The sequence below is a fragment of the Pleurodeles waltl genome, chromosome 10 (assembly GCF_031143425.1).
Source record: "Pleurodeles waltl isolate 20211129_DDA chromosome 10, aPleWal1.hap1.20221129, whole genome shotgun sequence".
Lineage (NCBI taxonomy): Eukaryota > Metazoa > Chordata > Amphibia > Caudata > Salamandridae > Pleurodeles > Pleurodeles waltl.
In genome coordinates this window covers 402,979,509-403,005,696 of record NC_090449.1, presented here as the reverse complement: position 1 = coordinate 403,005,696, position 26,188 = coordinate 402,979,509, and the positions used below count along the sequence as shown (strand labels likewise).

Genomic DNA, 26,188 nt, shown 5'->3' with positions numbered 1-26,188 from the left:
CAGTGTTTATTACTTCGCAGTTACCACCTGACTCCGTAGTAGTAGGGGCAGCTCGCAAAAGAGCAAATTCCCATACATCTGGTGACGCCCCACCTCCGGACAAAGAAAGCAGAAAATTTGATGCGGCAGGGAAAAGAGTAGCATCACAGGCAGCCAACCAGTGGCGCATCGCAAATTCTCAAGCGCTGCTGGCCAGATATGACCGCGCTCACTGGGATGAGATGCAACTTCTCGTAGACCATCTTCCCCAAGAATACCAAAAAAGGGCGCAGCAAATAGTTGAAGAGGGACAAACGATCTCAAACAATCAAATCCGCTCTTCACTGGACGCAGCCGATACTGCAGCGAGAACAGTCAACACTGCTGTCACCATAAGGAGACACGCTTGGCTCCGCACTTCAGGCTTCAAACCTGAAATCCAGCAGGCTGTCCTTAATATGCCCTTCAACGAAAAACAACTTTTTGGCCCTGAAGTGGATACAGCCATTGAAAAACTTAAAAAGGACACAGACACGGCCAAGGCCATGGGCGCACTCTACTCCCCGCAGAGCAGAGGCTCTTTCAGAAAAACTCCATTTAGAGGGGGGTTTCGTGGCCAACCCACAGACACCACCAGCCAACAAACAAGAACCACACCATATCAGGGTTCCTTCCAAAGGGGAGGTTTCAGGGGATATAGGGAGGGTCAATTCCCAAGGAGTAGGGGAAGATTCCAGACTCCAAAAACACCTCCACCTAAACAGTGACTTTCAAGTCACGCAACCCCTTCACTCAACACCAGTGGGGGGAAGACTAAGCCAATTCTACCAATCTTGGCAACAGATTACAACAGACAATTGGGTATTGGCAATAATCCAACATGGCTATTGCATAGAATTCCACAACTTCCCAACAAACATCCCCCCCAAAACACGCAAAATGTCACCACAACATTTAGAACTTTTAGGACTAGAAGTTCAAGCACTACTGCAAAAGGATGCAATAGAGTTAGTACCAGTACAACAAAAAAACACAGGAGTTTACTCCCTGTACTTTCTAATTCCAAAAAAAGACAAAACATTAAGACCAATATTAGATCTCAGGACACTATATACCTACATCATATCGGACCATTTTCACATGGTCACACTACAAGACATCATTCCACTGCTCAAACAGCAAGATTACATGACCACATTAGACCTAAAGGATGCGTACTTTCATATACCAATACACCCTTCTCACAGAAAGTACCTACGGTTCGTATTCAAAGGAATACATTACCAATTCAAGGTGTTGCCATTCGGAATAACAACTGCACCAAGAGTGTTCACAAAATGTCTAGCAGTAGTAGCAGCACACATCAGGAGACAACAGATACATGTGTTCCCTTACCTAGACGATTGGCTAATCAAGACCAACACAGTAAAAAAATGCGCAAACGACACCACATTTGTCATACAAACCCTTCACAAACTGGGGTTTTCCATCAACTATACAAAATCACACCTAGAACCGTGTCAGACACAACAATATCTAGGAGCAACCATCAACACATCAAAAGGAATTGCCACTCCAAGTCCACAAAGAGTGCAGGCATTCCACAAGGTAATAAGTGCTATGTTTCCAAACCAAAAGATACAAGCAAAATTTGTGCTAAAACTTCTAGGCATGATGTCATCATGCATAGCCATTGTCCCAAACGCAAGACTACACATGCGACCCTTACAACAGTGTCTAGCATCACAATGGTCACAGGCACAGGGTCAACTTCAAGATCTGGTGTTGGTAGACCGCCAAACATACCTCTCGCTTCTATGGTGGAACAGCAAAAATTTAAACAAAGGGCGGACATTTCAGGACCCAGTGCCTCAATACGTTATAACAACAGATGCTTCCATGACAGGGTGGGGAGCACACCTCAATCACCACAGCATTCAAGGACAATGGGATATACACGAAACAAAGTTTCATATCAATTACCTAGAACTGTTAGCAGTATTTCTAGCGTTAAAAGCCTTCCAACCCATAACACACAAATACATTCTTGTCAAAACAGACAACATGACAACAATGTATTATTTAAACAAACAAGGAGGAACACACTCAACACAATTGTGCCTCCTAACACAAAAAATTTGGCAGTGGGCGATTCACAACAACATTCGCCTAATAGCACAATTTATTCCAGGAATACAAAACCAACTAGCAGACAACCTTTCGCGAGACCACCAACAAGTCCACGAATGGGAAATTCACCCCCAAGTTCTGAACAAGTACTTTCAAATTTGGGGAACACCCCAGATAGATTTGTTCGCAACAAAAGAAAACTCAAAATGCCAAAACTTCGCATCCAGGTACCCACACCGCGAATCACAAGGCAATGCTCTATGGATGAGTTGGTCAGGGATATTTGCGTACGCTTTTCCCCCTCTCCCTCTCCTTCCATATCTAGTAAACAAGTTGAGTCAAAACAAACTCAAACTCATACTGATAGCACCCACATGGGCAAGACAACCTTGGTATACAACTCTACTAGACCTTTCACTAGTACCGCATGTCAAACTACCCAACAGGCCAGATCTGTTAACACAACACAAACAACAGATCAGGCATCCAAACCCAGCATCATTCAATCTGGCAATTTGGCTCCTAAAATCCTAGAATTCGGACACTTAGACCTCACACAAGAATGCATGGAGGTCATAAAACAAGCTAGAAAACCTTCCACTAGACACTGCTATGCATCTAAGTGGAAAAGATTTGTTTACTACTGCCATGCCAATCAAATACAACCATTACATGCCTCTACTAAAGACATAGTAGGATACTTACTACATTTGCAAAAAGCAAATCTCGCTTTTTCATCTATAAAAATACACCTCGCAGCAATATCTGCTTACCTACAAACTACTCATTCATCGTCTCTATTTAGAATACCAGTTATTAAAGCATTCATGGAAGGGCTAAAAAGAATTATACCACCAAGAACACCACCAGTTCCTTCATGGAATCTTAACATCGTCTTAACAAGACTCATGGGTCCACCTTTCGAACCCATGCATTCCTGTGAAATGCAATATCTAACCTGGAAGGTCGCATTTCTCATTGCAATCACATCCCTCAGAAGAGTAAGTGAAATACAGGCATTTACCATACAAGAACCATTTATTCAAATACACAACAATAAAATAGTTCTAAGAACAAATCCAAAATTTCTGCCAAAGGTAATCTCACCATTCCATTTAAATCAAACAGTAGAATTGCCAGTGTTCTTCCCACAACCAAATTCTGTGGCTGAAAGGGCACTACATACATTAGACATCAAAAGAGCACTAATGTATTACATTGACAGAACAAAGCTAATCAGGAAAACAAAACAACTGTTCATAGCTTTTCAAAAACCACACATAGGAAATCCAATCTCTAAACAAGGCATTGCTAGATGGATAGTCAGATGTATTCAAACATGCTATCTTAAAGCCAAAAGAGAATTGCCTATTACACCAAAGGCACACTCAACCAGAAAGAAAGGTGCTACAATGGCCTTTCTAGGAAACATTCCTATGAGCGAAATATGTAAGGCTGCAACCTGGTCTACGCCTCATACGTTTACTAAACACTACTGTGTAGACGTACTAAATGCACAACAAGCTACAGTGGGCCAAGCTGTACTAAGAACATTATTCCAAACTACTTCAACTCCTACAGGCTAAACCACCGCTTTTAGGGGAGGTAACTGCTTTATAGTCAATGCCAAACATGTGTATCTGCAGCAACATATGCCATCGAACTGAAAATGTCACTTACCCAGTGTACATCTGTTCGTGGCATTAGTCGCTGCAGATTCACATGTACCCTCCCACCTCCCCGGGAAGCCTGTAGCCGTTTAGAAGTAGATCATAAATCTTAAACATCTGTACATTTGTAAATAATTATTATAAACTCTTAACGTACATACATATTCACTCCATTGCATGGGCACTATTTATACCAAACAACTCCATCCTCACCCTCTGCGGGGAAAACAATCTAAGATGGAGTCGACGCCCATGCGCAATGGAGCCGAAGAGGGAGGAGTCCTTCGGTCCCGTGACCAAAAAAGACTTCTTCGAAGAAAAACAACTTGTAATACTCCGAGCCCAACACCAGGCAGCGGACTGTGCCAAACATGTGAATCTGCAGCGACTAATGCCACGAACAGATGTACACTGGGTAAGTGACATTTTCATTTCTAAATATATTAAATGAGCTTGGTGGTCTCCACCCAGTAAAAGGGGTATGATATGTCTTAGTGCTAGTGCACTTCCATCAAAAGAACCACGCACCAATTCCACACCTTAAAAAAAAAAAAAAAAAAAAAATCATTAAAAAAAAAAAATACGATTAATGTCAATCAGTAGAGTGGCTGAGGAATAGAAACACAGCTACCACTTTTTCTTGAAAGGCAAACCCTTTCCCTTCAAGTATTCAGGGATATCTGTTGCAGTAAGATATATGAAAAATGTGAAAAATTATTTCAAGAAACTTGAATAATTCCTGGTTCTCCATCATCGGATTTTATAATGTTCAAAAAAGGTTCACTCTGTGCAAGTATGTAATCCTGGAATATGTTTTAGAATCATGTTTTCAAATTGAAAGTAATGGTTTAGTACAGAATTTGCCTTTTACAAAGCACTTTAAACTTCCCCACAGGGATATTGGCTTCACTACACTATCACATTAATATGAATAAACTTCATAATATCTGCTCACATTTTATCTTTTTGAGATTTGTTTTTCAAAAGTCCTGAGATTTAATCTCAGGTAAACATTCATTTTTGTGTATTAAAAAAGACGAGTTTAACTGGTGTAATATCTAATGGTTACATTACCAGTCTTGCCCTCTAACACCAATTGGATTCAGTATTGTCAGTTCTTTAGTATGAATTGCAAACAAATAATCACAAGTGATTGGTGTATTCAGTCTTAAGCTATCTACCAATCTTAGTATTTTGCAAAAGTGGCCAAGTTTGATTTTTTTTTTTTTTTTTTTTTTTTTTTTTCCTGAGACATGCCTGTTTTGTTGATTTAAACGTTTGTAAGCAAGATGACATTAAAATGTTGATGAGAAATAAGCTATGTGGTAAAGATGTAATGACATGAGATGACAAAATAAAATGTGACATCCAAGGGCTTTACAAAAAAAAAGTTGAATTTGCATTCTTAAGAACTAAGTAGTGTTTTGAGAGAGAGGTGAGAGAAACAGGAGGCAACTAGCTTACCATCTGAAACTACTTAAGATTGTTAGTTATAATAAACTCGGGTAACTCATCAGGAGAGCTTAGAATCAAAAACAGAGATATATGTGAACAATGTGTTTATTTCTAAGAAAAGCCTGTTTAAAACTCCTTGTATTTATTCAGAAAATATGTCCATGTTTTTCAATAACCAGTTAATAGTAAAGGATCAACATTCATTTGATGGAGAAATAACAACAAAATAAGTAATAAGTGCACTGATGCTTTGCAAGGGGGAGGGGTCACATGCAGGATGGTTTAGCGGAGTTTTGCAAGCTTTTCAAATTGGAAATGGCACCTACCCTGGCAACTTGTATAGTCAATATTTAGGAGACAAAATATTTCCTGTATCTATGAACATCCACTGTCACAATCTTGATGAAGCCAATTAAAGACCGTTAGCATGACAATACTGACTAAAATGTGGTTGAGTAATATAATAAGACACAGACCAGATGGGGTTCATGAAAAGGCAGATAATAACCTGAGAAATGTTATAGATTTAATACAGTTTACAAAATCCAAATTGGCACATCTTCTAATGATGGGACTACATGCAAATAAAGAATTTGACAATATAGATTGGATCTATTTGTTTTAGATGTTACATACTTTTAGGATATCTTTGTTGATCGTATTACAGCAATGTATGATGGCTCCAAAGCAATACAAATGGGCTATTGTTAGGAGCATTTCATCTGTATTGAGGGCAAAACAAGGGTTCCCACTGTATTTTCCATTATTAATATAAAGTGTGAACCCTTGGCAATAGCTGTCAAGTCTAATAATAACATTTTGGGTTTCAGAGCTGGTGAAAATAAATATAAATGCTTACTCTCCTGGGACAGAATGTTGTTAACTTTAAACACCCCTGAAAAACCCATCTTAAAACTTATTTCACTAATAAAATAATTGTGGCTCCTTCTTGGGCTACAAAATAAGCTGGAACAAATCAACTAGGATACCAGTATTGAAGTTGACAAATAGAAAGTAACTATGGCAAATTGCCACTACAGTGGGATGCAGAATAAATAACTTACCTCAGTATGAAAATTATAAGGGTTGTAGAGTCAACTATGAAAATAAAAATCAATTAACCATTAAAAAAATCTTTGAACTTTGGCTCAAAATCTGAATTCTGTATATGTTACAACAATCGATGACAAGCATAATTTGGCACTCAAAAAACTTTGCTGATTTTACTGAACAAACTGAAGGTTTCATTTTATCTTTTGCAGTCTGTTTATTGAAGTTTATATAAGAACAAAAATACAATGGTGAGCACAGGAAAAGGGATACTTTGCAATAGGCATTCTAAACAATATGATAATGACACTAATACATCTGAGTTGACAATGGTGAAATGATGAAGATTTGCAGGAAAAGTCTGTGAGAGAGAGAAAGACCCCTCTCCAGCCTACGCAGGCAGTAGTACCCTGTTGCAGAGCAAATTATGTAATACAAGAAGAGATTGAAAGAGGAAAGTGGAAGGGGAGAACAGCAGAGAATTAAAATGGTCAAAACAGTGGAAGAATACTCTACAGTAACAAAATGTGGGCCCATGCAGTACACAAACCAATGAGTTAGGTCATTGATACATCTAGACTCTAATTCTCATAAATATAGAAAACCACAGGGGATGTGTGGGAAGATGCTGTGTGTGGGGCATTGGGTTGTGGGCATTAGAGAAAGAGTTTGAGCGCTTTCAATTTTGGTGGGGTAAAGCAAGTGAATTCCAGTTATGACAGAAAAGTTAGCAAGGGCTACCATATTTTAGGGAATGCTGCTCCAATGCCTGATAGTTTGTGACTAAGATGTTCCAGTGCCATAATGTGCCATAGGTGGACCATCCACTGGGCCATAGAGGGTGGGACTGATTGTTTCCATGCTAGAGCGATTATCTGTTGTGCCGCATGAAGCATGTAGCTAGCTAGTATCCAGTTCACTTTGGTCATACTGGCTATGTCGGCGGGCCTTATGCCCATGATTACTCTTTGCACTGTTGCAGGAAGAGGGTAGCCCAAGATAGCCTTGATATGGCTAAGGATCTCCTTTCTGTATATTTGAATATCGGAGCAAGTCCCCCAGGTATGGATTAGGTTGCCCACATCAGTGCCGAACATCCTCCAGAGTGGGTGCACCCCTCTATAAACTCTATAGTCGAGAGGCAAGAAGCAGTGTAGTACCATTGGTACATTAGTTTATAGGCAGTTTCTCATAGGGTTATTTTGGGGGTATTGTGCCAAAGCGTATCCACTGTTTAGGTGTGATTTTGTTGGCAATCCCAGTGAACCATTGGGTTTGAAAGGGGTGGGTGTTTGAACCCGTGGATGCTTGGAGAGTTCGGTATGTGTTTGAGATAAGTTCCCTTGATCAGTCTTAAGACCTCAGCCAATGTTTCGAATGGGGTGTAAGGGCGGACGCCTGCCAGATAGACCATAGGATGAAGAGCCCTGTGTAGATATTCCAATCTGGCGGCCTCCGGAAGGTGGTATTTCTCCCGGCACTGTTCAGAGGTCTTCAACTGGAGACCCATGAACAGCTCCCACAGGGTCCTGCAATCCCTATCTGTCCACACCTGAAAGGCTGTCGGATGGAGTGCAGGGGGAAAGTCTGGATTCAGGAAAATCAGGGTGTCGGGGGAGGGGAAGGTTGTCAAACCATGGGGTGGCTAGCTTGTCCCAGATCTCCAGAACTGTCTTAGTGGGAGTTGCTGAGTACACGCTGCAGGGGCGTGCATGTTTGAGCCAGGCCAGGACCCACAGACGAGTTGGCGTCCATCTCCCGACTAGAAGCTGACGGTGGGATTGATTTTGGGTTTATACAACAATTCCTATGGATTTGACAAGGCTTATTCTAATCAACAGATAAAATATTAATCATTGCAGAAAAGCATACTTGGTTTTGGATCAAGGGGGAATCATTGATTGTGAATTGGACTCATTGGAATGAAAAGCAAAACAGTTTTAATTATGTGGTGTTGTGAAGATCCTACCTGAGAAAAATATGACTTTTGTCCTGATGATGACCCTTTAATGATTGGTTCTTTTTGTGGAGTCGAAACATCAACATTAATTCTTGTGAATTATTCTTTATTAGAATGAGTACATTCCGGACACCCTGATTATAGGTGTCTTTTTAAAGATCACATCTTATACATTTTTAACCACAATTAGTATATATTGTAAATAACACTCGCCACATTATTTATTTCACTAATCACGTTTCACTCAGCTGTTATCCTGGGAACACCTAAATATGTTGATTCATGTTAATGATTGAATAAAATGCTATTCAAATAAAATTCTTTCAACCTTGTCCAATAGTACTCTAGTAGAGTAAGGCATGACAATCCCCTGTCTCTTGGCAGCATTAAAAGCTTTGAGGAAATGCGAGGTCCCCCCCCCCCCCCCCAAAGATATAGGTTCACAACTCATGCTGGAATCTAGTGATGTTGCCCTGTGCTACAGGAGTGGGAAGTGTTTGGGAAAAGGTACAGAGCCCGAGGGAGGATGTTCATTTTGATCACATTGATTCTGCCCAGCCAGGAAACAGTACTGTGTTTCCAGCTTCTAAGATCCTCCTTTATAGCTTGACGCATAGGTGACCAATTTGCAGATGACCAGGTCATCAGCGTGAGTGTTAAATTAAGGCCCAAGTATTTGAGAGAGGTGGTGGCCCAAGTGAAGGGGGCTAACTGTTTCAGAGCTGGGATGTCCTCGCTTTGAATGGTCAGGTTCAGGATACTACATTTTGACATGTTGAGTTTAAAGCCAGGTACTGACTTAAAGGCCTGAAGGCAGGCCATCACTGCCGGGAGCGACCCCTCTGGTTGGGTTAGCGTAAGGAGCAGGTCATCGGTGAAGAGGTTGACCATTTGCATAAGACCCCTAAAAGGAAAACCCACTATCTTGGGGATGTGGCGTATCACAATAGCAAGGGGTTCCACCACCAGGGCAAATAGAAGGGGCGATAGTGGGCACCCTTGACGTGTCTGTCTGCCTATGTCTATGGAGTCTGTGGTGCACCCATTAACCCTAATCATGCAGCATATGCAACTATAATCCTATTGATCATGGTTGGACCCAGTCCAATTTTACATAGCACTGATTGAAAGAAGGTCCAATTGACTCTGTCAAATACCTTCTCCGCATCAAGCGAAAGGAGGCAAGCCGGGATTTGGTGACGATGAGCCTTCTCAACAAGATGAGCCACACTATGCACATTGTCCCCCCCCCCTTAACTATTGCAGATGAACCTAAACTGGTCCAGTTCGATGAGACCCGGAAGATAGCGTTCCAGTCTGGTGGAGAGGGTTTTAGTGAAAATGTTTGCATCGATGTTGAGAAGAGCTATGGGGCGGTAAGAGGAGAAAAGGATTGGATCTTTGCCAGGCTTAAGTGGGATTTCGGCGGCGGCCATCATAGTATTGAGGCCCGTAGTGGGGGAGAATGAATTCTATAACTTAAGCAAGTGATCTCCTATGTCCGGTAGAAAGACCTTGTAAAAGCTAACCAGAAGACCATCCAGCCCAGGTGATTTACCCAGTGGAAGAGCCTTGAGGGATGGCCGTATCTCATCTAATGTAATCGGTGCATCGAGTTCCTCCGCATGTCCAGAGTGGAGGGGGTTCAGTCACACTTAGCCAAATAAACATCATTAACGCTGCTAGGTATCACATCTTGGTCATATAAGGTTTGGTAGTAAGATAGGAACTTGCACCTCTTATCCCCTTCGGAAATTGCCTATCCACTGTCAGATGTGCAGAGTTTGCCCACATGGGCTTTAGCCCTCTCTTGGTGCAGTCTTCGGGCCGGAAGTGAGTCAAGCTTTTTCCCCTCTTCATTATAACGCTGTTTGAGGGCCAACAGGGATCGCTCTGCTTTATTAGTCCTCTGGGCACGCAATTGTCCCCTCAGGATCACCATTTGTTGCTTCTGTTTGCGGGAGAGGTTCACCTTGTCCAGCTGTTCTAAGGCCAGGATCTCCGAGGGAAGGGAATCTTCTACCAATCTCACCTCCCTAATCCGTGCTATAGCGATTGAAACAATGATGCCCCTGATATTGGCCTTAAAGTCATCCCAAAGCATACTGAGGGAGACATTGCATTTAAAAAATGTGCAGAAATCAGTAATCCCTGTACTGATTTCTGCGACATACGCTGGGTCTCGGAGGAGGCGCTGTGGCAAGCGCCAGAGTCACGACTCTGTTATTGAGGGAGACAGTCAAGACTATTGGAATTCAACGTGGGCATGGTCTGATATAAACAAAGGTCTGTATTCTCAGCAGTATCTAGCGCGCAAAGGAGGGAGTGGGTGACAAAGACATATTCAGTGCAGGAGTATGTAGAATGTACATAGGAATAATCTCTCAAATCTGGGTGTAGGGACCGCCATGCATCTACAAAGCCTAAGACATCTAATTTCAGTTGTGTGGACATTGCCCGCATGCCTAGGAATGAGGAGGAATGGCGGTTTGTTGCTGTATCCCAAACTAGGTTAAAGTTTCCCCCAACAATTATTTCTCCCTCTGCTCCCTGGAGTTGCTCTCTAAGGACACGCCTAATAGCCTAATATAAGTGTCTTTAGCTGTGTTAGATGCATAGAGATTCAGTAATGTAAGCTTGTCCCTCCCTCTCTGTAGGCGCTGTGTGATATAGCCTCCCTCCCCATCCCTGATGACGTTGACAATGTCTGGCCCTAAGTGAGGTTTACAGACTATCCCAATTCCCAGGGTTTTACTATTGGTGTGGACCCAGTGGTTCATAGGGTAGTGAGGATGTGCCATCCTACATTTATCTACACTTCTCAAGTGTGTTTCCTGCAATAATATGTCCTGGTCATGGCACAAGATATAGTTCCAGGCCAGTTTCCACTTATTCGGGGACCTGAGGCAGCGAACGTTTGTAGACAGAAGTTTAAAGCCTCTAGGGAAAAACATCATGGGGTGAACCCATGTGGAAGAATCCCCAGCGCCCCCCTGAGTGCTCGCGAAAGAAAGGTAGAAAGTAACACAGGGAACTCCGCATGGATGACCCGAGAGCTTTCAGACCTATCTAGAGAACAAATTGAAACAATCAATAACCATTCAAGTTAAACTTGTGTGATCGGTTCTCACACAGATTGACACTTCAGTGTTCTGTGTCCCATCTGAGTTGTAACCCTCTCATCTACCAGATCAGCCGGTGGGAGCCAGTGGGAGCATGATGGTGAAGAAGTCAAGTAGTGGAGAGAGTGCAACCCTGGGACCTCCAGCTGCCATGTACAGGAGGCAGCAGCTGTGAGTGCCAACAGAGACCGCAGGGATGGGGGAATAGAATGGTGGGCGGAGACCCCCTGATCAGGTGTAGTCATTTGTGACTTGTTAGGAGTCATCGCTCGAAGGTGGTGAATAATGTCATTTTTTTGCCTCTTGGGTGGTTGTTGGACTAGGACACTTTGTGTGTCGTTGTTGTCATACCATGGCCCAGGTCTGTCTAAGATGGTGTCTGAATGCAGCATCTTCCAATGGAGATTGGTCCGCGGCGCCTGGAGGATGAATTCCCAAAAGTTTCTCTGTCTCCCGGAGGGAGCGTAGTGTTCACTTCTTGCCTTCCCATTCAAAGAGGAGAGCAAACTGATGACCCCCCTGATATTTAATGTTCATGCTCCGCAGCTTGTCAGTCACTGATTTGAAGTCTCGCTGACGCTGAAGTGTAATGGGTAATCGATCCTGGTACAACTGGAGCTTATGTCCTTGGTATTCAAGTTCTGGTTTCTGTCTGGCAAGGCGGAGGATAGCTTCCTTTTCTGTGAAGTAGTGAACTTGGGTCAGAATGTCAGGCACTGTGCCAGGATGCCCTGGGCTCTCTGCAACCTGGTGAGCCTGATCCAGCGTTGGTGGAGGGTCATCAGGGTCCCTCCTGATCCAGGGAAGAAGAGCCACTATGTACGCCATGATGTCCACTCCCTCGGTCCCCTGCGGAATTCCCCGAATGTGAATGTTGTTGCATCTTCTATTTTCAAGATCCTCTTGCTTGGCCTGGAGTTCAGTCTGTTGCCCTTCCAAAACAGCAATGCGCAGCCATAGGACTTCGTGGTATTCCATGTGCACATCTGTGGTGCACTCCAAGTTGTCGACCCGTTCTCCCAGTTCAGCACCGTCTCTCTTGATCTTGTTGATGCAGGATTTGAGGTCTGTTTTGATTGTACCAATCTCCTAGCGGATTTCCTGCAAGAAGTGCGTCAGGAAGTCCTGTGTGATGGGGACCGGGAGAGAAGAAGTTTTAGGTTCCTCTGGTGGGTCTGTGATTTTTTTTTTCTCTATTTGCTTGCCCCGTCTTGTTCCAAAAAGCAGGTAGATGGGCCTCCTTAGAGGATTCAGCTCGTCTGGGAAATCCGGGCCCAGTAGGAGGAAGCAGTCATGGTATCTGCCAGCAGTGGCCGAGAAGAGAGGCTTCCGATGTTTGTCTTCACATGAATGGGTGATCCGTATATTGGAGCGGCCCCAGCCAGAGAGGCTGTTTGTTAAGTACACCCTGTGTTGCGCGAGGGAGTTGCGCAAGTGTGTCTACGCTCCAACTTGGGCCCAGGCCCATCCGGCCAGGCCACAGGGGTGCCTTCCAGTCACAGGAGGGGGGGCGGTGTCACCAGCATCACCCCACTTAGATTGATCACTCCACCGGATAAGTGCCCTGGCCTGGGGATGCAGATTCACTGAATCACTGTCGCAGGCCCAGACTTCACTGTGTTGTCTCACTGACATAGGCTGCAAGGCAACAAATGCGTTAGAGTGGGCAGGCCGCGCTGTATTAGGTGCCCCAGGTAATCCTCACCTCCAGGCCCAGAGCGTGTCTGCAAAAGTGGCAGTACAGGTCGTTGCCACCGCGGAGCCCCCTCATCTGGCCCATCCGCGGTTCACACATTGTGGTATTTTCCGAACCTGAGCCAGAGAAGGTAGTGTGTCTGTGGTGCTCCGGCAGTCAGGCAGAGTTTGCAGGAATGGGGGTATCGTTCAGCTGATGGGCGCCTCTCTACATGGGGCGCCATGACCGGGGCTTGTGCGTGGGTGTACAAGATGGTGTGGTGCCCCCCCCCCCCCCCATATGATGTCCGAACAAGGTCCAGTGCTGTAGATGTTGGTGGGAAGACCGGAGAAGCAGCGATTCGCGTCTCACTCCATTATGCGGTTGGCCACTCCCCCAAGGTTTCATTTTAAGAAGGTGAGTTTGGTTTTCCAAACTTAAGTGTACCACTATATGTTTACCCTAGCTCACCACTGATTCAGACCAAATATGCATGGAACCCTCCTAAAATGTGTTTATCCTGAAAAATGAGCAATAAAGGAACTTGTATTATAAATCTTCTTTTTGGGAAGCAAATTATATCTGTATAGACAATGTGAACTTTGAACAAGTATGAAAAATGTAAGAGGAGACTGCTTCAAATGAGCAGACTTTCTTATTGGTATTAATCTCATCTGACTTTCTCCAAACTAACCTCTTTTTTTGGGAAACCTGGATAATCACAATATAATCTTGATAAAACAATGCACCAAAAAGGAAAAATAAATCTCTCAGAATGAATTGAAAACAAAAATGGTTTCCAATAGAATGTAATATGTTTACATCTACTGCAAATTCTCAGAGCAGTGTTTCTGACATTTTTCATACCACAACCTACTAAATAATAAATCTTTATTCAACCTAAAATACTTCATAAAAGAACAAAACGCAGTATCACAGTACACAATAAAGTATATAAAACAAACAATATAAAATAATATAAAACATAATCTAAATTCACTAAAAATAGTCAATAACTTAATATAATAAAACAGAATGCATGTCCCTACTCAAATTCCATCCTTAAGTGTGTGAATACATAAAAATCAAACAAAATCCCATCCGTAGACTTAATTATATAAATTGTTGAATTGAAAAAGGAACTTACACAAAATTCACACTTCCGGAGAATTATTCAATTGCAGATAGAATTACGCAACTCTGTGCAATTGCAGATAGAATAACGCGGCTCTGCACCAACAGTGCCCTAGCTTCTTTGGTAGAGGCTTCTTAGAACGTTTACGAGGGCAATTATGAAAACAAAAAAAGAAAATGAGGTAGGGATTGCTCCAGTACACTATCACAAGGGCAAAACAATGCCATATCCCCTTCTTAAATCAAATGATCTTTTAAAACAAATAAGCTGCCAGGTCGTACCTGATCTGAAACTAAAAATAAGCAATCTATCCCAGTGTGAAAAGGGGAGATTTTAAATAGTGGGCTGGCCCTACCTGTGCTAAAAAGCTATAGTATGTAAACATGGTGCACTTTGATACCTCTCTTGCAGTCTCTCTTCCTCACGAAACAAAAGAAGCAGGAGATTTGTCACCTTTGACTTATCCAGTGTGCTTAAACTTCCAGGGTCAGTAAATAAAGAAGTCAGGCCCAAAGCATCTGTTGTTTTACGTATATAAGTCAGCCACAGAATTTTAAAACCACTCTCCAGGTTAGCGCAGTCCGAGATTATATCTCTGCAAAGTTTAACTGACCACGGGCTAACCCATAACAACAGAGGAGCCAACTGAACCTTGTCTGAAATATAATCTTATTGGATCTCTGCGTGAATAATAAAACTGGAGGTGGACGGGGGCAAATACAGTAACCTACGGAGGATTCGATTTTCCCCCATTTGGAGAGGTGAAGTATTATGAAAGCCCCATACTCCAGCCCCCATACCGCAGCGATAACACACTGCACTTTGTATACTTTTAATAGTGGAAGAATGGACCATTTAGCACTCACACTAATAAAATTGTGAAGCTCGCCCGCAGATTTAAGTTTAAGGCAGGAGTTCTTGAGATGAGACTGCCAGGACCCCGAAGAGCTAAATGTTAGGCCTAAATAGTTAAAATCACTAAAGATAAATAGGGGCTGGGCTTTCATTATAAGCTTGTTTAACCTTGAGTTACATGGACCACAAGCCATGATGTGTGATGTGCCATAATTAATAGAAAGGTACATGCTATTCATATACAGGACAAAGTGACTGACCAGCGTCTTCAAGGCATACGGAGTGCGAGCTAGCAGGACCCAGTCATAGGCATAAAGTAACGCGGGCACCTGCTTGCCTGCAATCCTCGGGGTGTCCACCGGGTTGGCAATAAAAAAAAAGGCACTAATCATTAATATGAATAATGATCAACAAAGGTGACAAGATACATCCTTGTCTGACTCCCCACTTTAAAAAAAACCTTAGTTATTTAAGCGCACTCTAGCTGCAAGGTCACGGTACACTGAAAATAGGAAATTCACTTGTTGCAAGTTCACCCTTAAGTCCAACAACATGGTGCACAACTTTGCCCTATTAAGCGAGTCGAACATGGTGGACAAATCCATGAACGCCAGGTAGACAGGAGAACGCGTGGCACTGGTATATTTACTGACAACCAGACTCAAATTTAGGCTCAGTCGTGCCCCTTCCTGTGTGAAAACCAAACTGAAAAGGTGAAAGGATATTGTTAGCTTGCACCCATTCTATCAAAGGATTGTAGACCACTCATCTAATAATTTTAATTGTGCTGTCGATAAGCGAGATAGGTCAATAGCACTTGGGGATGTGCGGGTCTCCCTTTTTGAATATTGGCACTATAGTGGACAAAGTCCAGGAACGAGGACTGTTTACATTTAAGGAGCTGTTAAATGCATTAGTAGTCAGGGGGCCCCATAAGTCAGGTATACATTTAAAAGATTGATTGGGACCCCATCAGGACCAGGCACCTTCCCTCCTGTACTATGCTGTGTAGCTAAATCCACTTCTAATAGTGAAATATGCAAGGGAGGGGAGTCCAACAACCTATCACTGAATGCACGCACCAAGATCTGATCCTCCTTCAGGTCACAGATTGCAGAAAAATACGAGGCCCAATCGGAACCAAGAATGGTACACTGCAAAAGAGAATTTACTGGGACATTCCGCACACTGACTTTGTTTACCAAATTCCAAAATTGCTTACTGTTATTCCTTACTGCTGCACTTTCCAATAGCTCCCAGTCTTTTTTTTTATTTATTTTTTTATATATATAAAACATATTTTCTGGACTTAATGTCAGATTTATATGCTCGACATGCGTCTTGGACCACAGCACCAACCCTTGGAACAGCAGCCAGCACGTTTCTCTGTCTGCGGTTGGCCGTGGAGCACTGTTCATCAAACCGCCAGAGTGCCCCTTTACTTGGTCATAAAGGTTTAAGCAGAGCCTGTTTTATTTGCAGGATTAAACTACTATAATGTAATGCCATATCTTCATAACGTGCATCAGCTAGGCAGCTTAGAAACGTCCCCTGACATGTTTTTAAAAGCACTTCCATCATGACAGTTGGATTCTTAAGATTTCAAAAAAGCCTCAGACAATTAGTTTTATCTTTGGAAATAGAGATTGTATTCATATCACACTGGGACCTACTCGGAGACAACTTCTGCTAGGGCGCAAAGGGCGTTGTGATCGCCCCATTCTGTCTGTAAAACTTCACCCTTTGAAAACAAATTAACAAAATCTAAGTTCCCAAATATATAACCAATAGTTGAAGTGGAGCTCCCAGCCCCCTTGAAAGATATAAAAAAATCTGCATCCCTTCCAACCCAGCTGAATAAATCCACAAAATCGAACTCTGCTAAATATTTGTTAAGCTCAGCCCTCCCTAGAATCACTAACAGGCCCACACCCCACCACAGTCACCCACTTCCCAGTCACACCTCTTCAACTTTGCATTGAAATTGCCACATATCAAATAGTGAGACTGCCTTGAATTAACACTTCTAGCTAATTGCATCTTCAACAGAAATGTGAACAAATATTTAAAATGTATACACGCAATACTTGTAAAATCGTTATTTTATAAATTATCTAAATAAAATACTCGACCCACTTAATAGAATGGCAGACTTTCGTTGACCACCTAGCTTTAATGGTTATGAGGCGGTCAATTTTTTTTTCTCAGTGTAACTAAAGCATCGCATAATAGTGCGCTGTCCTGTACAGACATCACATTTTCCATTGAAGTGGACACTAAATTTGCACAGACATTCAGATTTTACTGATAAAACTGTATTGCATGCAAATGATGTGCGAAAATCTGGTTTCAGTAAATATGTCATTTCTTCATCACCAGGTAAAGTGTCTTAATTTGTTTTGACCATATTAAAATCTTTGTTTCCATCACATTTCAGAATTACACAAAAAGGTTTGCTTCTTTTTTCGCTTTAACCGCTGAATGTGTACAAGATTGACAGATAATTGACTTTTCTTTTTCTAAATGTGGAGTGAGAGGAGTTTATAAACAGCAATCCCATTGTTAAAAAAAACAAAAAAGAAAAAAAAAAAGTAACAGTTTGTCAGAAGACATAGATGACATTTGACCTCTGTTTTTGAAGTACAGCAGAAGTGGCAAGATAAATACAAAATTTAATGGCATCTATATTTATTGCTTGGACTTTCGTGATCCACCAATTGGTCGAGACCCACAGTTTGGAAAAGACTGCCTCCGAGGAATGACAAACCTCATTCGACATCCGGAATAGAGTGCATTTGCTATTCTTCATGCTTTTTTCCTTAATACAACAGGGTTCTAAAACATTGGAATCTCATATTGTATTGGAATCGTATTAATTATGACACTCACCTATTGCATAAAAACAAAAATAATTTGGAACTAGAATTAACCTGAGAAGGATTGGGGTGTAGTTTTAGCTGGTGAGGTTAAAGGTCCTGAGGTGGTAATGTTGCGGGCTGATGAAGACATTTAAGAGTAAAGCGATTAAACCTTGAGGCACATCTGAATAGGAGTCTTATGTAGCTGATGAGTTTGATGTGGTAAAACTATGCTTGAGCTGTTGGCGAGGTAGTAGGAGATCCAGTATACAATGGTTTCCTAAACCTGAATTTCTTCTAACAGGAGACAGTTGGTTAACTGTGTCAAAAGCTGCTGATGGGTCCAAAAATAAACAAATAAGAAAAACATTTCTGTCAGAGGATTGGGGCAGATGTAGTTCCTATGCCGGGCGTACATTGGTTTGGTGGTCAAAGTCATGATGTTCCAAGACCTAAATGAATTTATCTCATTCATTAAGTTTTCCACAAATGATCCATTGGCGATCAGTGGCTAGCTGGCTGGTCCTGCTTTTTATGATAGGCTTGATGAATGATAGCTTTAGTTCCTCTGGGTAGATACCTGGAGTTAACAGGTTGTTCGTGATGCTCTTACCCAAATAGCAACGTTTGTGGTGAGGATGATTCCCGTGAAGACTTGAAGTGAGCAGGAAACAGACGGGATGTCAGAATGGGGAACCGGCCATGCCACTAGCCTTGAGCCGTTTTATCAGTTGGTCTGAGTGAGTTGATTGAAGTGTTCAGAGATGATGTTATAAAAGTTTTAGGATTAAGAAATACTTGAGGTGGTGCATTCCTTTGAAAATACTTGAGCTAAGAAGATGAGCGATTCTATCTGCAAGCCAGCCCTAAAAAGTGTAAGGGAATTCTGAGTTTTAAAATCTTAAAGGTTTGGGGTTTAATTGTATTTAGTTCTTTCCTGTAGCTAAATTCATGCCAAAGATCTTTCACTGAAAGTGGATTGGAGAGTATTCTGAGCCGAAAACTGTTATGTGGCAGTTACTGCTTTTAAAAGCTTTAAAATGTCACCAAAGGTCGGTATAAATTATTTTTATAACCTCAAAAGTCTGCCAGGAGACAAAAGTCACTAGAAATGCGTGGCAAAAATCAAGCAAATGGATTAAGTGAACGAAAGTTAATCTCGTGGAATTCATCTCTTTCACTGCCTTGGAATTTTCTTTCTAAAGGTTCTGAGTTTCCCTTGCTCTACGGTATTCGTATTGTGTGAGTAACTTAAACACTTCAGATCTAAGCTTACCACTAAGTAAGTGTACAGATGGTGTACTGGGAATTAAAACGTAGATCCCACACAGGTCGGTGTGAGTGTACCCAACAGAAGTAATAACCCTTCCAAACCTATTGTTGTGCACAATACTGAAATGTGTGCGGTGTCTTCCCCCTTCCACTTGCTTTTCTATTCCCCTCTTAACTGCCCCACCCTTTAGAGGATTAACCATATTACTTAAAACATATTTCTTGCATTGTACCAATAAAACCATAGGGAGTTGTATACAATCCTTCCTTAGTTGTTCAGCGTGTTTTATGTAGTGAAGGTAGATCTGAAAACCCCATTTTCTGTTTATAGTAATTATTTCAAACTTTTCCTTTCGTTAAAAAAACGGTCATTGCTTCCATGCCGTCCTGGTTATCTTATACTTTGGAGTTTTTTTTAATATCCATAAACTGCTCAGACTGTGAGCTAGAATGAATGCAAGCTTTTGTCCCAAAAACATGTTGATGATGAAAACAGCCTATATTCAGTCATACATCCGCTATTTGCTTGTTTTCTTAAATTGCTTTAATCTTTCTTTAGCGTACAACCTTTCAAGAGAGCAACGACTGAATTTTGGTGACGATATCCCTAGTGCCCTAAGAATCGCAAAGAAGAAAAGATGGAGCAATATTGAGGAGAAACGAATCAACCAGGAGAATGAACTACATGCCTATCTCACCAAGCTCATCTTAGCTGAAAAGGAAAGGTATAGATAGATTGACTGGCAGTATTGCATATTACCTTTTGTTAAACAGTAACTGGCAGGTAGTTCGCGCTTCTAGTGCCTTTCAGTGCTTTCAGACCAGTGCTGAGACAAAACCTCCAGTGCTGCACTCCCTTAGCAATATAATTCCATTGATGTGAGGGAGCTCGCATTTCTGACACCAGACAGCAATCATCAGACATTGGTGAGGAAAAAGCTTTCCCCTAAGGGATCCACACCTGGTTCCTGTACAAGAGAGCTGCTATTCCCGCTGATGTCATAGAACCATTGATGGGATGTGATAACTCTGCTCCGATCTCTCTCCCTCTCCTTGATTCTTTTGTTTTAGCATTTAATTTCTTTGTATTTTAAATTCATGGGGCCATGAGCATGACAATGAAATGACAATTGACGGTGTGCACAGCTTTTAAATTGGGACTGAAAGATGGCTTATTTCTGAATGTTTCGAAAAGTCAAAATGAATGTTAACAAAACAGTGCCTCATTCTGCTATAGCAAATATGGACGAAAACACCTAAGTAAAGGTGCCACACATAATCACACAGTTCCGCTATAATACAGAAGATATGCATTGCCTGAGTTTGTGCTGTTTTATTTTCAACCGCTTAAAAGCCTAGTAGAGCTCCTTCCTCTGCTGCAGGGCTGTCTGAGACCTCCCGGTTCTGCACTCAGAAAAATTGCAGGTAGCATCACTATACCAGGATTCCCATTTCAGCACAGGGGCCGATGTTTATGAGAACTTTGTCATCAAAGATATCCAGTGCATTGCCAGGCAAATTACATGTGTTGACCTCCTATCATATAGCCTGGTGGCAAAACAAGGAACAAGCTGTAAGGACATTTAGTACCCAAGCAAATGCTTTCAGTGTACACACAGTCAAAAGCTTCAGTGTACCACTCATGTTGACCATTACTATCTTTCTTCTTGAAGATATTTCTCAGAGATAGACACTAGCAATTTCTACTTTGCTGAGATTAATGGCTTTTAAGAACAAAACACTATTTTACCTGATTTTCAAGTCTCTGACTTGAGAACTGCGAAGAAATTGCTAGGAATCTTTTATTTCTCATGCCTAATGCTTGCCTACCAGTCAGGAAAGGCCCTCAAAAGAATTGGCACACTCATAGGGGGACTGGAAAGATAATCATTTTCACTTCTGATATGGTAAAATCGTTACAGAGGTGGAATGATCGGAATGTGATGAAAAGTAGACCTTTTACAGAAAGTGACCATTGCAGCAGATGCCTCTTTTATGGGCTTACAGTATGCTCAAATAACCACTGAGATACGGACTCCAGAGGAAGTTCAAGAGCTCACCAGTGTGTGTGTGTGTGTAGTTCAAGACCATACACGTAACTGTGAAGTATCTTCTCCCTCAAGTTCAGTTAGCTGTGATCAGGGTTCTAACTGACCACTCTAGTGGAATGTTCTTTCTAAAGAAACAGTGAGAGTAAAAATCTTTTGAAGTTGTCAGTGAAGATTTGGCAGTGGGTGATACTTTAAAGGGTCCGCCTACAGTAAGGGATGAATGCTATTGCGTACACACTAAGCAAGCAGGCATGTCACATGAATGGGAGCTACATCCTTTGTTATAGAAGATGTCTTTGCTCTTTGAGGAACTTGTTTCTTAGGCTTACATGTCCCTATGCAAAATGCCAGGACTCTTACTTCCGAATGCTCGCAGTACAGTCAGAGTACAGTCCCTGAACCTTAGAGTGGCTCCTGAAGTCTTAGTAGTTTGACACTTAACACCTAATCTCCAAGATGTGTATTTTAAGAGAGGTGCATTGGCATGAAAGTATTCTGTTCAGGTTGTTTGTTTTAAAACGTCTTCATCTCCTTGATACTCACTCATGTACACCACTACCAGTCAGCATGGTAGTCAAATCCTCATGGTGATCCCCCACCAAGGAAATCCCTCTTTATTATGCAAGTAATGTATCCACCATATCTTATATAACATCCAGTTTGGAACTTAAACTCATTTCTGTGTAGGTTAGTTTTCTCACCTGTTGAAATATAGCGTAAAGAAATTGAAAATCTGTGAACAAATACTTTTTAGTAACTATTAACGTTTTGCACTGGGTTACTGAAATTCAGACACTGATATTCAAACAGCCATACTTAATGTTACATTGTGACAAGTTGAGAGTGAAAACACATCCAAATTTTACACAAAGCATGATTACACATTTTAATCTCACTCAGACCAATCAGTCTGCCAGGATCCTACTGCGGCTTGAGAAAGAACCCTAGGCATTTTTGATATTAGAAGGGAATTAATGTGTTATGTGGCAACATCAGTCTTAGATGCCTGAGGTCCTTGACTATAATACATCCCATGTATTGGGTACATCTGTCAACAAGGATACAATTGCAAGACTAATACAACAAGCAGTTCAGTTGTTTTACACCTTAGCAGCAAAGACTGCGCAAGACCAAGAGGACATTCCACTAAGTAGAAGAATGCTTCTTTGTAAGGGTTTCTTTAACAAAAGTTAACAGGTCAGCTACTTGGTAATCTTGCCACGCTGCTACAAAATACAAGACAGTGAGGCACCAGCACAAACTGTGTCACTGAATGTACATACTGATTTTCTCTGTGTAACTGAAGGGTTGAACTACAGCCTTCTGTAGTTGAGTATATCATTCAGACTGAGGCCATATTTCCATCACTAAGTTTCTCTTCCAGGGGATCCTCATCAATAGTCATAAACACTGAATATTCCTGCCCATGTGTGAGGACCCCGGAGCATATACAAAACATGTATATGTATGAAATATCCATGAAAAATAAATTTTAGTAGAAAATTTCAGTACAAATATATACATGTGCAAACAGTCAATGCAGCCTATTTTGAGAAACAGGCTAAAAGTGCTTTATTTTTTAGAGTGATATTTATCATTTTTATTTTATTTATTTTTTTAAACATAAATTGAAAACTTCAATTCAAGGTGAAAACTTTCTGTAGTCAAAGTAGAAGGCATAGAAAATGTAAGCACTCCATTTTAAAAGAGAAAAACGACATTGAAAATAAAGGAGCATTATTAGCCAATAGGATGCAGGCAGGTTAACACAGCTGAACCAAATAAATTGACACTGTGCCTTTAAGACCCTGAGCACCTCTAGTATCCCACCATGCCTCAGGGGTGAGAGTGAGGTGACAGTTGGTTCACAGTTAGTTCAGTTCCTTTTTCCGGCTTCTTCTGTGAGGATCCAGGATCATTGAGCTCTTATTTTTCTGGTTATTTGTACAGAAAAATTACCTAAACTGTATTTTTCTCTGATTTACTCGATGGTTCTTCATATTTCCTGAGTGGAAGGATAATTTTTTCTCACAAATATGCCTTCACTGTTTGTCCTTCTTGTGGGAAGAAGAAGGCCCAGTCAGACCCACACTCTGTGTGCATAGTCTGTTTGTCTCAGAGTCACTGTCCTGACACCTGCAGACATTGCAAGAATCTGTCCAAAAGAATTCTCAAGGACAGAGAAAGGATTCGACTACATGGTCTGCATGAAAGGGAGAAGATTTCTAAAGACTATTCTGCACAACGGCGAGCCAGATCGACGTCGGCCGGTAGGAAAATTCCTGTCTGTTCAACGTCGACGTTATCCCTCCCATCGTCGCATCACCGGGTGTTGAAGAGCACACCGCCGTCGACAGCGACTCAAGCTACGTCGAAAGAAAAGATGTCGAGCTTTCAACTCCCTCATCGGGGTAGTTCTCGATCGACGGTTGCACACGATCGACGTCGAGCAGGTACATCAGTGCTCACACGGCGTCTAAGGCTAGTCGTCATCCGACGATTTTGGGCTTCTGCCGTTGAAGTCGGCCTCAAGAACCAGGTCGAGGTCCCCTCCTCATGCGACATCGAGGCACTCGTCTCCGTCTGCACACCGCTCGACGTCAACACATTCAGCGTCAAGACATATTCCTGCTATGGACCACCGCTCGTCGTCGAGACCTGAGAAGACGGGAAAGTCTCGCTCGACGTTAGGAACTCATGGATCCCCATCGAAGGGAGCACAACGTCGATCGACGTTGAGGCAGCCATCTCCTGTGACATCTGTCTTGCAAAGGGTTGCCCTGCATACCAGCCCCCATCAAAAGTCACCTACGTGACAGAATCCTGAGACTGACCTCCTTCACCAAGACCTGGTAGTCACTGTTCAGAGTGAATCCTCAGGGGGCATCTAGAGCTTCATCGGTAGGACACATATCACCTATAAACTCGTCTCCAAGGTGGTGTGAAAGCCTTAATAAAACACCGGCTTCTCCAGATTCTCAATACTCGCGACTGTATTCACCATCAGCTTCTTTACCGCGAACGCCCTAGCCAGCAACACCCGCTGAGCGCGCAAGGCCAACTACTGACCAGCCCACTCCTAGATGCCAGCGCAGCCAGTCAAGGGCATCCACAAGAAGTAGGTCACGATCCAGGAGAAGGTCTAGATCCTCTAGATCACGGCAAAGACTGTGCAGATCTCCTTTGTGGTCTATGGCATTGGAGTCTTCCATCAGAGACTACTTACCTACCTTGACTAGCTCCCCTCCAGCAAGAGTATCGCCATTTGACGATATTACAACCTTCAACGAGGTTTTGGTCAGAGGGGCCCAGAAACTTAACATAGATATTCCAGAGCCGACTACGTCATCGTCGGTGATTTTTGAGACCCTCCTCCAGGCACTTATTGCCTCTGGTTTCTCACTCCGGCTAGCCTACGCTCAGCCCCAGCTAGGATACTAAAGAAATATAAAGCCCCAGACCAGGATCCTTTGTTCCTTAGACTTGATCCACCTCCGGACTATGTGATTTTAGCTGCTGACCGTAAAGCTCAATCTGTGGCATCATCATCATCAACGGTCCCTCCAGATAAAGAGAGTAAACATCTGGATTAATTGGGCAGGAAAATGTGTGGCACTTCAGCAGCATACATGAAGGTCTCCAGTGCTTCTGCACTTTTGGGAAGATAAAACCGTTCTTTGTGGGACTCTGAACAGGTTCGTAGATAAATTGCCTAGGGAAGATAGGCAAGATTTTCAGGAGATCCTACAGGAGGGGAGTTTAGTATCCAACCAGGTTATTAGTGCATCTGCAGACGGAGCACATTTGGCACCTCATGGCTACGCACAATGCATTTGTGCAAGGAGGTCCTCATGGCTGTGTCTCACAGGGTTGAAACAGGAGGCACAACACTGCATCCTGAACTTGCCTTTTATTGGAAACTCATTATTTGGATCTCGTACTGACGATGAGATGGCGAGGATGAAATTGGAGGTAGACACTATGAAAGCAATGGGCCTAGGTAGGCGAAGAGAGTATAGGAGGAGGTACAGGCCTTATGATAAGCACCCTTTTCAACAGAGGTTTCAAGCCCCTCATTGGTCCCAGAGGCCTCAACAGAAATCTCCTCCACCTCCTCTGCCACCAACAAGAGCAGCACCTGCTCACCACTCATTACTATTGCATCCTGCTGCAAAAAAGAGCGATAGAAAAGGTTCCATCCTCAAAGAGGAAGAGGAATGTACTCCCGATATTTCCTGGTGAAAAAGAAAGGCCAAGAAGGGGTCTTCAGACCCATTCTAGATCTGAGGCATCCGAGCAAATACATCAGAAAAGAAAAATTCAGAATGCTGGCCCTTCATCAGATTTTCTCTCCACTATATCGAGGAGACTGGATGTGCTTCATAGATCTACAGGATGCATACTTTCACATTCCAATCATAACAAAACATCAAAAAATGTCTTCGGTTCGTAGTGGCATCACAACACTACCAGTTCAAGGTGCTGCCCTTTGGCCTAAAATCAGCCCCTCGGACATTATCCAAATGTGTGGCAACAATAGCAGCACACTTGAGAACAATAAATATCTTTATTTATCAATACCTAGACGACTGGCTGCTCAAGGCCATCACTGCAGAGCAGACTGTGAACCATCTCAACCTGGTTCTGAATACCTTCAACTCTTTGGGTCTGCAGGTCAGTTTCCAGAAATCCACTCTCATTCCAACTCAGACGCTCCATTATCTGGGGGCAATACTAGACACCAAGCTAGAAAGAGTGTATCCTTTGGAGGAACTACTATTATCAATAACGAAGAAGTGGCACACACTTCTCCACACTCTGAGGCCTACGGTCCGTCAAATAGCATCTCTGTTGGGCTCCATGGCCTCCTGCATTTTCATTGTCCCAAACACCAGATTGCATATGAGACCTCTTCAAGAAACTCTAGAGGATCAGTGGAATCAGTACACAGCCAAATGGGAGGACAGAATAGCTCT

The 26,188-nt window shown here is 42.4% G+C and overlaps 1 protein-coding gene across 1 annotated transcript in view; it reads left to right on the top strand.

The window, feature by feature from the left end:
- Positions 1-26,188, top strand: part of STUB1 (STIP1 homology and U-box containing protein 1) — a 184,106-nt gene that overhangs the window by 52,182 nt on the left and 105,736 nt on the right. The window contains exon 3 of the mRNA XM_069210638.1: positions 19,721-19,886. Within this exon, the coding sequence (XP_069066739.1) occupies positions 19,721-19,886 (166 nt within the window). The remainder of the gene's footprint in view (positions 1-19,720; positions 19,887-26,188) is intronic.